Here is a 9724-nt window from a genome sequence, read left to right as displayed (position 1 = left end):
AAACTGGATACTGCGCTACTCAAACTCAAATTTCTCACCCTTGGCATACAGTCCGTGTTGGCGAAGCCAGCTCAGCACCTTCCTGATGTGATCTCGAAGGGTATCTAGGGAAACAGCAGGCCGTCTTCCACTCATCGCCCTGATGGATGCGGACCAGGTTGTAGGCCCCACATAGGTTCAGTTTAGTAAACATGACTGCTGACCTCAATTTCTGGAAGAGATCAAGTACCAGGGGGGTAGGTACCGATTCTTAACAGTTATTTTATTTAAGTCCCAGTAATCCACATAGGGACATAAGGAGTGATACTTCTTCTCCACAAAAAAGATACCTGCACCAGCTGGGGAGGTTGAAGGCCAGATGAACCCTTTTTTGAGATTGTCCTGGATGTAGTCTTTTAAAGCCTCCTGTTCCCGCTCAGCAAGGGGGTAGATCCTGCCAAAAGGGATTTCAGCCCCTGGAAGGAGTTCAATATGGCAGTCATATTGATGATGTGGGGGAAGAGCATCAGCCCCTCGCTTGCTAAAGACAAAAGTAATGGTAGTGTTTGGGTACAGCTTGCCATACCTCAGGTTCAGAGTCCATGCAAAATAATGTGGAGGGCGGAGCTAGGAACTCTGGTAGACAATATTCCTGACAGTAGGTGGAAGAGAAATGGATTCTCCCTGTGGCCCAGTCAATCTGTGGGTTATGTGCCCGTAGCTAGGATAGGCAACAGAGAGCAATGGGGATGCAATGGCATCAAAACTGAGGATCTCCTTGTGTTAGGAGGAGGCCAGTACTGGAAGAGGAAATGTCTCTTGGGTTACAGGACCAGATTTTATGCATGACCCATCAGCCAGGTAAACAGAGAGTTCTTGTGCTTTAGTCTTTAGGGGGATGCATTGCTGGGAGGCAAAGGTCAGGTCAATAAAGCAACTACAAGCCCCGGAGTCAATAATGGCAGTGACCGGCACTTCCCTTCCTGGCAACTGCAATGACATAGGAAGAGTGAGATGGGTGACACTAAGGAATGAAGGAATGTGGTTAAAAGATGATAAGGTTCGCCCCTTACATGTCTTGACGGGACAGGTGCATATGTAATGTAAAATATGTGTATATGTGCAGGGGTGGGTGGAGCTGCCTGTCACCTGGACAGTGACCTCCAGTGATAAATTACAGTTACAAGTGCAAGTGCAAGTTGGACCACTATGTGGTGCAAACTGAGATTAAATGATATGTGATATTATGTGACACTGTCTATCCCCTTTGATACCAAGGGAGGGAAAAGCAGGGGAATTGTTTGTTCAAATACGTCTCAAAAAACCTGTATTAAAGTGCTCATATATATGATAACTTTAACCTCCACACTTACATATAAAGGTGCATGTAATATTCAAAAGTATTAGAAAATAAACTTAAATATCTGGTGAGTTCATCAATAAATTAGTTAAATAAAGTCTTTTGTGCAGAATAATCATAAATAATATAGATTCAAATTCAATACAAATTCTCTTATACAATAAATTTGGATACTTTTTACAGATTTTCAACCACAAGCGGTAGGTTATAAATTAATCTCAAGAAGACCTCGATTGACGACCTAACTGGATTCTCTCCTTCAAACATGTGGGACTACTCCCACCATTCCATGTAAAGGTTAGCCAGGGAGGGCAAAAACTTGGCCCCATCGCGGCCCCACATATTTGGAGGTAGAACTCCCTATCAAATACAAAATAATTGTGGATTAATAGATACTCAAGGACATCTTCTATGTGCAGTCTATGTTCAATCGATTAGTTTGTTAAAGTTTCTAAATAGAACAAAACCGCTACCACTGCAAGATGGTGAGGAATGGAGGAATATAAGCTGGTCACGTCACCGGTGATCCGGGAAAAACCATCTTCCCATTTAAATTCATTCATTGAGGAGGTGGTTTGTATCCTAAAGATAACCAGGACATTGTTCAATCAGTGGCTGCAATTGCCTGTCCAGCCATTGGCCCAGGCTTTCATTGAGAGTTGATGCCTGAAATTATGGGTCTGTCTTTTAGGGGATTTAGACCCTTATGAGTTTTGGGTAGGTGGTAAAAAGTGGGGAGAATGGGATGGTCAGATATTAGAGATTTAGCTTCTTTTTGATTGAAGATACCTATTTTGACAAATTGACTGATTTTTTAACAAACAAGTTGGTCTTTATTGAAAAAACATGGCATGTTACAATCCAGAATACGAAAGTAATGACAAAGCATAATACAATAGTGGTCGGAAGACACATATCCAATTCAGTAGTACAATCATACAGCAGAGGAATATGGCGTAAAACACATTTGATATTAGCCCCTTTTTTCCACCAGGGGGGGGGGGGGCATGACATCACAGTATACTGTACCACTGATCTGGGCCAAGAATGAACATCTAGAGAGGCAATAAAGAGATCAATCTTGTTCTGTCCATGGTTGCTGAGGACACTCCCTGTTAATATAGATCAGCTTGTACATGAGTAATACTGCACCAATAGATGATTCCCATGATTTCACAGTAGGGGGGAGGGGGAAGCCCATTTAACCAGTATCTCTTTTTTAGCATAATAAAATCAAAAGGAAATCAAAATATTGGTGTATCGGGTCACTGTTCATCGTTCGGCTCCTGAATACCCAATAAGGCTAATTCAGCCGACAGTTGGGGATAAAATTGTAAGCGGCATTAATGCATTCAAGAATTGCAGCCCAGTATTGTACCAATTTAGGGCAGGTCCAAAACATATGAAAATAAGTGCTATCAGAGGACTGACACCGAGGGCAATTCTGTGATCGCTGTGGATATATCCTGTGCAGTCTCTGAGGCGTATAATACACTCACAACACATTGTGCAGAAATTTTGCCTGTAGTAATTTGTCTCTAGAGGAGATCACTAATTTGAAGCTATCTTCAAAACACTCTTCCGAAGTTTCCCTGGCCAGATTCAGAATATCCACCCTCCACTTTTTCCATAGCGTCTCCATTTTGGGGGAGTCCACCCTGAGCAGCACTAAATACAGTGAGGAGAGGGGTTTGTCTAAAGATTCCTGTGCTAGTAATTCTATAGAGTCATCCTTAAGATTAGGTAAAATAGGAAATTGTGCTCTAGCCTCAACTGATGGTAGCAGAAAGTCATCCAGCTAGGGAGATTGTATTTGGCAGTGGGTTACTTTTGTGGGGTCAGGAAGAGAGGGCTATGCTTTTGGACCTCTATACGCCAAACTACCAAGTACCCAAGATGACCGCCTTCAGGCAAACAGCAACATTAGTCCTAGATTGTTTGAACCACCATCTGATTGTCATTAGGATGTCTACCCAGTAAAATACCATCAGGTTGGGTAGTGCCAAACCGCCACAGCTTACCGGGAGCTGTAGGGTTGACTTGGCTAAGCGTAGAGGAGAACCCTTCCATAGAAAATATCCAATACAGCCATGTAGATCCTTAAAAAGGAAGAGGGAATCCGTACTGGGCAGTTTCTAAAAACATAGCTAAATTTAGGTAGGTAAATCATCTTCAGTATATTTAAGCAGCCGGAGTGGGAAGTTCATCCATCTGGAGCAGTGTTCCTTCAGGCTCATAACTATAGGGAGAAGATTAAGGTGGTGGAAGGATTGCTAGTCTTGTGTAATGTTGATCCCCAGGTATTTAAACTCCTCCACCCATAGTAGGGGGGTCTGACTTAGACCAGTTCATTTGGATTCCAGTGAAAACATTCAAATGCATCAAAGGCCTTAAAGGTACAACAATGTATCATCTGCATAAAGCAAAATCCACTCCTCCAGAGAGCCGACCCACAGCCCCTGAATACGCAGAAAACATTGAACCAAGATTGCCAAAAGCTCCAGTGCCAACGCAAGTAGGCTAGGCGGCAGAGGGCAACCCTGGCGGTTTCCTCTCTGGAGGAGAAAGGAGTCAGAGAAAGTGTCATTGGTACGAATCCGAGTCAAAAGATTTTTCCGCATCTAAGGATGCAATGACTCCCGTGCCTCCGTTACTGTGGGAAGTGGCTAAATTGAGAAACAACTGACATATGTTAATGTCTGTTCCCATCCCAGGCAGAAACCCCGTTTGTTCTACATAAATGAACTCCTCCATCAAGGAGGAGCAAAGCGAAGGAACAATATCTTGGCTAACAACTTGGCATCAGCGTTTATCAGTGAGATTGGCCTATAGGAGGCACAATTCTCAGGGTCCTTACCCGGCTTGGGCACCAGCACCACTATCACTTCAGACATGGAGTCCTGAAGGGAGTATATATATATATATATATATATATATATATATATATATATATATATATGTTTGTTTTGTTTTTTATTTACTTTTTACCCCATGAAAGTGGAGCTATTGCTATCTGCCCTCCACCAAAAAGCTGTACTTCGACCCCCAACATGCATGGCATTTTGTTTTCATGATTATTACTGAAAATCATTCTGATGTATAGGGGGGTGCTAGTGACAGACTGTATCACATATGTTGTTTTTTTTTTGCAGCCCTAATTCTGTAGCCAAGACGAGCAGCAAATGGAGAACCTATAGCTGTAGTAATATATAAGCTGAACAACACTATTTTATATAAAGAAATATGTTTATTTGGTCATTACATAATATAGTATTTCAGTTGAAAGTTCAGTTGGCAGCCTGAGTGCTGGCGATCCAGGAGTTGTAGTTGCAGACCTTGGTGTAGACACCGGGGTAGTTCCTCAGGGCACAGCCATATCCCCAGGAGACAATACCCTGGAGCTGTCCGTTACACACCACGGGGCCACCAGAGTCACCCTGAAAAACAGAAAAGCCTTTTTTTTAGAGCTTTGGGTAAATGACAGTAAATTATAAGTATTTAGATGTGGTGATTGTGTTGGTTTTCTTTTTTTTCTACCTGGTAATCCAGGGGTTGACATCCTTCCTGTCCCTAAACTCATTACTGTATCTATGGAAGGAGCCATGGTAGCCATCAAGGCTGGATTTCAAGCATGTCTACCTTTGCAATGGGATTCGTAGCTTACACAAGCAAGATGCAAGCAAGCTTTCAGTTTATTTCACAGGAAGTGACAAGTACACTGGATGTCTGGCAGGATCAACAGTTCATTCCTATATTTATTAAAAAACATTCTTAACCTGAAAACAAGAAAAATAATGCAGCCACCATATCTAAGGACGGGTAAGTTAAAATATATTGGGGTTGATTTGCTAAAACAGGACAGTGCAAAATCTGGTGCAGCTATGCATGGTAGCCAATCAGCTTCTAACTTCAGCTTGAAGCTGATTGCTTTGGGTTTTTTGTTGTTTTAAAGAGCTGCACCAGATTTTGTACTATCCATTTTTAGTAAATCAACCCCATTACATATTATTTCTTGGGTTCAGTTATACTTTAAGATGATATTTTTTCTATATTGCCTTAACTTTATTCGTTTCTTTTCCAACTAATATGAAATATTGTTAAACAAGATCTGTTTTACAATGCATTTACTTGGGAAGAAATATCTTTAATCTAGTTTCAGAACGTCTTCTGAACATTTGGACTATAACTCATATATTCAATTAAATTTTTTTTTACATTTAAACGAATATATGAACAAAAATTCTCAGTCTATGAAAACTACTAGTAGCTTGAGATAACACATTTATTTGAACAATACAACTTTATATACAAAATTAAAATAAGTGGCAATTACCTGGCAGGAATCCTTGCCACCCTCCAGGTAGCCAACGCAGATCATGTTACCGGTAATCTCTCCGGGGTAGGCGTTGCTGCACTGGGTGGAAGTCAGAATGGGAGCATTCACACACTGCAGGAGGTTGGGCATGCTGGCTACAATTAAAGAACAAAGGCAGTGAATAAAATATTGACTGAAGAGAGAAAGTGATAGAACAAAATGTGTTAAAAAAAAGAACAAAGGTTGCTTTATACATTTTTTTGTCATAAAAATAATAAATAATTCCAATTATTTATTATTATATTTACCACTTTCAGCCAGCAGGTGGTGCTTTTGTGGATATTCTGCAGATCTTTAACAAGTTGATATGCAACTATGTTGTTACTAACTTATACAGCCTATGTTTTGAATAGTTCTAATTATTAGAAGATGAGATTACGCATGCACAGCTGACCCATCTTCCCACCCCCTTCCAGTTATTGAGATCTGTGTTTATTTTCAGTTAAAAAGAAGCAGTCAAATTTTTTTGGGATAAAGGGGTGTGGGGGGGGGGGGGGGGGTTGATAAAATATTCTTCAGGTTTTATTGCTGCCTGTGTTCTCACTGAAGACATGCCCCCTCTTTATTTGTCCTGAGGACCATTGTCACAAGGACTGAAAATGATGAGAAATCCAACATTTTAAGTGGTTGACAGAAGGGGAAAAAGGCAATGGGGACACTTGTTTTGAGTTTCAAAGACATTTCAGAATTTATTTCTTATTTTTTTCTCCTTTATTTTATTTATTTTTGTTTGCTTTTTAGTAAAGTCTAAAGTTGGACATAATGGTTCAAAACATTTATACCATCTATGAGCAGCCTAATTGTACCCAGGTCGATCCATCGATTGACTTGTGCACAACTAGGATGTCCGGTTATTAGCATGCAATTATTGCCAGTGTCTATAACCACTAGCAATAATCACTGTGTTCTCTTGGCAGGGACAGCCCCCCCCCCCCCCCCCCGCCATAAAAACACAAACGTTCCAAGGGAGGGATTCCCTCATCAACATTGTGTGTGTTGCTTCATCTATGGCCTGCCTAACTAAAATTGTCCCCTCCCAGGTCATGAAGGATCCAGCGTGTTTGATCCTATTCCCTCTGGTGCCAAAATGGGATCGGGCACTCCTTCCAGCAGCCTCCCTAATGGCATAGCCCCTGGTCATTAGGTTGGTCCTGCACTGTAAGTGGTGACCTCAGTAAGAGGGGCAGTGACAAGGCTGGTCAGAGAACTGACAAGAAGAGAGGTTTTGGACACCTGGTCATTACACCAATAACCTCATGGAAGATTTCAGGACTGGATTAGGTTAAACATTATTTTTGTGTTTTGTGTTTATTTTGATCCCAGCCCCTTGACAAACCATGCACTAGATCCTTTGCTGAAGGGATAGAGACATGCTTAATTAAGTCTTAACTGCCCAGAGTTAAGATTTATGGTATTTGTTCCTCAAAGGAATAATTTTGTCTACATTTTCTAATCTTGGCAAATTTACCTGAGACGCTTAGCCTCATTTATTATCAGTAAAAGATGATATTACAGTGATGTTGACTTACTTCCACTGCTAAGGGTATTTCCCCATCCGGAGATCACACAGTTTGTGCCGGCAGCAGCACAACCACTGGGCAGAGGCACACTCTTGACGTAGGAGTTGAGGGTGGCGGGAGAGGCCAACTTGACCAACATGATGTCATTGTCCAGGGTTCTGGAGTTGTATGCAGCATTTCTGATGACCTTGGCAGAGTTGATGAACTGCTCGGTGCCCTCAGAGACAGCGATGTTGTGTTCTCCGAGTCTAACCTGCATGCTCCTGTATAGAGACAAATTAAATTAAATCAGTATACATTTGCATCTTAATCAAAAGAATTCTGGATTGAAGCCAGTTAATTTGTTTTAAACTGAGCAGCAGTGTAGGTTTACTTAGTATGGAATGTGTACCACTAGTGGTTGGTACACTCACCTTCAGTTCCAGGAGATAAGTATAGATGATTTGGGTACTGAGAACATTGAATTTTGGTTGGTATAGAGCAGGGAAGGAAAGGAGCCTCTGTCAGAGGCCTGTCTTTTTATTGGGGAGATTTATATTCACTTCCGGTCAAGACAGGAAGTGGTATAAAATTGCTTCCAATGGACACGAAACAAAAATACATTCTAGTAGATTGGGAAAGGCTTTCTGTCAATGTACCCCATATCAAATGAACAATACGTGAGGGGGAAAAACTTGCAGGGGGGGGGGGGGTCACAGGTATAAATAAAACTAGGTAGCATTTTTAACTCATCCCCAATCTATTCAAAATATTACAAAATACCTGGAAAAAGGGTTTACTGATTAAAGTAATCATTACAGCTGAAACTTTGATATGGTAATTTTTACAGTTTTATTGGTCTAGCTTAATTATTTTTAGGAGCACTATATTTTTTTGCAATAATAGTTATCTATGTATATTGGATCTGAAGATTACACAGGAGCTATATGTTAGCAATGGATTGGGAGCACCAAACAATTTGTGTTGGATTTTACTACATTCTATGAATAGGTTCTTCATAATAAGGGCATTAACCAAGGGATCTCCTGCTGACACACCCCATGTCCAACCAACCATCCATTTAATCAACATGCCACTTTGCTGGTCAGCTACCTGGTAAAAGCTCTGAATAATAGATACTACTTTTTTTAATGCCTCGTAACTATTCCAATAAAAAGTGCACTTACGCCTTGTAGCAGTGAGCAGCAGAGACCACCCACAGGGAGTTGAGGAGGGATCCACCACAGAAGTGATATCCGGAGTTCAGAGATACCTGCCAGGGCTGAGAGTAGGCTCCACAGGTATATCCTCCGACGATCTTGTCATCATCCAAGGCAGCTGTAAAGCACAACATGTACTGATTACATATAGAGCACCTACGCAAAGGGATATATTAAGTTTACATCATATAAAAAACAAAACAAGACAATATATTTAAAAAAATTAATAAACATACCATATATACACACACATATATACATATATATAATGTATACTCACCAGCTGCCCCGAGGAGCACACAGATCAGAAGGAGTTTCATGGTGTTGATTTTATCAGTGAACAATTTGTTACTAATATGGTAGGTATTTATATGTTTTGCAAAGGACCCCTGCACCACTCCCCCCCCCTCCCCACCTGTATACTAGCCAGCTGTGCCAAGAAGAAATGTTCAGGGTAATGTATACACAGTTTTATCAGCATGTTTTTTTTTTCACATTATCCACAACTTCTACCATTGGTAAGGTTAATAATTTTTTTTTTAATCTTGATTATTCAGTATTTTTCCACACAATTCCATTTCACCTTTTTAAAGGCCAACAGATCAAATTGTTTTTTTTTTTTCAATATTGTTTATACATTTTTTGAAACAGAGCTTACAGAGTGTATCTCAATCGAGGATGTAACTGTAGGGTTACGTATCGCAATAGAATTGTAAATTCAAAGCTGTTCAACATTGTTAAAACATGAAAAATATGAAGGAATTGTAATAATAATTAATAAATTATTAATTAATAAATAATAAATATATAATAATTATTATTAATAAACAAGAGAACATTTACTGGGTACATCTCTTAAAAGGAAAAAAGGCAGAGAAGACCTTAAGGAAGATGGCTAGACTACAAGTAAGAAGTCCCAAGGGAGACCTATGGGGTTATCATGTTACTGTTACAGATGCGCAGTGCATGAATGAATGCTGGAGTCAATCTGACCACTGTGTGCAAAAGATTTGACTATTGCTGTTTTTCATGGAGAACATAAGTTCAATTTGGGACTGAGTATTGAAGTTTATCAAAAAAGAGGAAAACTCTGGAGGCTCTTGCTGTTTCCAGCAGGAAGCTAATGATTTCTTAGCGGCTGTCAAGCAGTGAAGCACTAAGGGAAGGTGCTTCTTGGGCCAACGTTCACAGTTTAGTAATAGGAGAGCCATGGCTCAAATTGTTTTAATATGACAACATCTTCTCATCTATAAAGATGATTATCACTTTTAAGGCATAAAATATTAAGTGA

The 9724-nt window shown here is 40.3% G+C and overlaps 1 protein-coding gene across 1 annotated transcript; it reads right to left on the bottom strand.

Moving 5' to 3' along the window:
* Window positions 1-4566: 4566 nt before the first annotated feature.
* LOC143930625 (trypsin-like) lies at window positions 4567-8860 on the bottom strand. The gene is made up of 5 exons (XM_077455121.1): window positions 8714-8860; window positions 8401-8551; window positions 7244-7497; window positions 5673-5809; window positions 4567-4776 (listed from the first exon to the last, which is right to left on the bottom strand). Exons 1-5 carry the CDS (start codon window positions 8751-8753, stop codon window positions 4627-4629), a joined length of 732 nt encoding a protein of 243 aa, XP_077311247.1. The 5' UTR covers window positions 8754-8860; the 3' UTR covers window positions 4567-4626.
* Window positions 8861-9724: the final 864 nt, after the last annotated feature.

This window comes from Lithobates pipiens, unplaced genomic scaffold (genome assembly GCF_037356315.1).
Source record: "Lithobates pipiens isolate NorthernLeopardFrog02 unplaced genomic scaffold, aLitPip1_a1.2 Scaffold_25, whole genome shotgun sequence".
Classification (NCBI taxonomy): Eukaryota; Metazoa; Chordata; class Amphibia; order Anura; family Ranidae; genus Lithobates; species Lithobates pipiens.
This window is presented reverse-complemented; position numbering and strand designations above follow the sequence as displayed.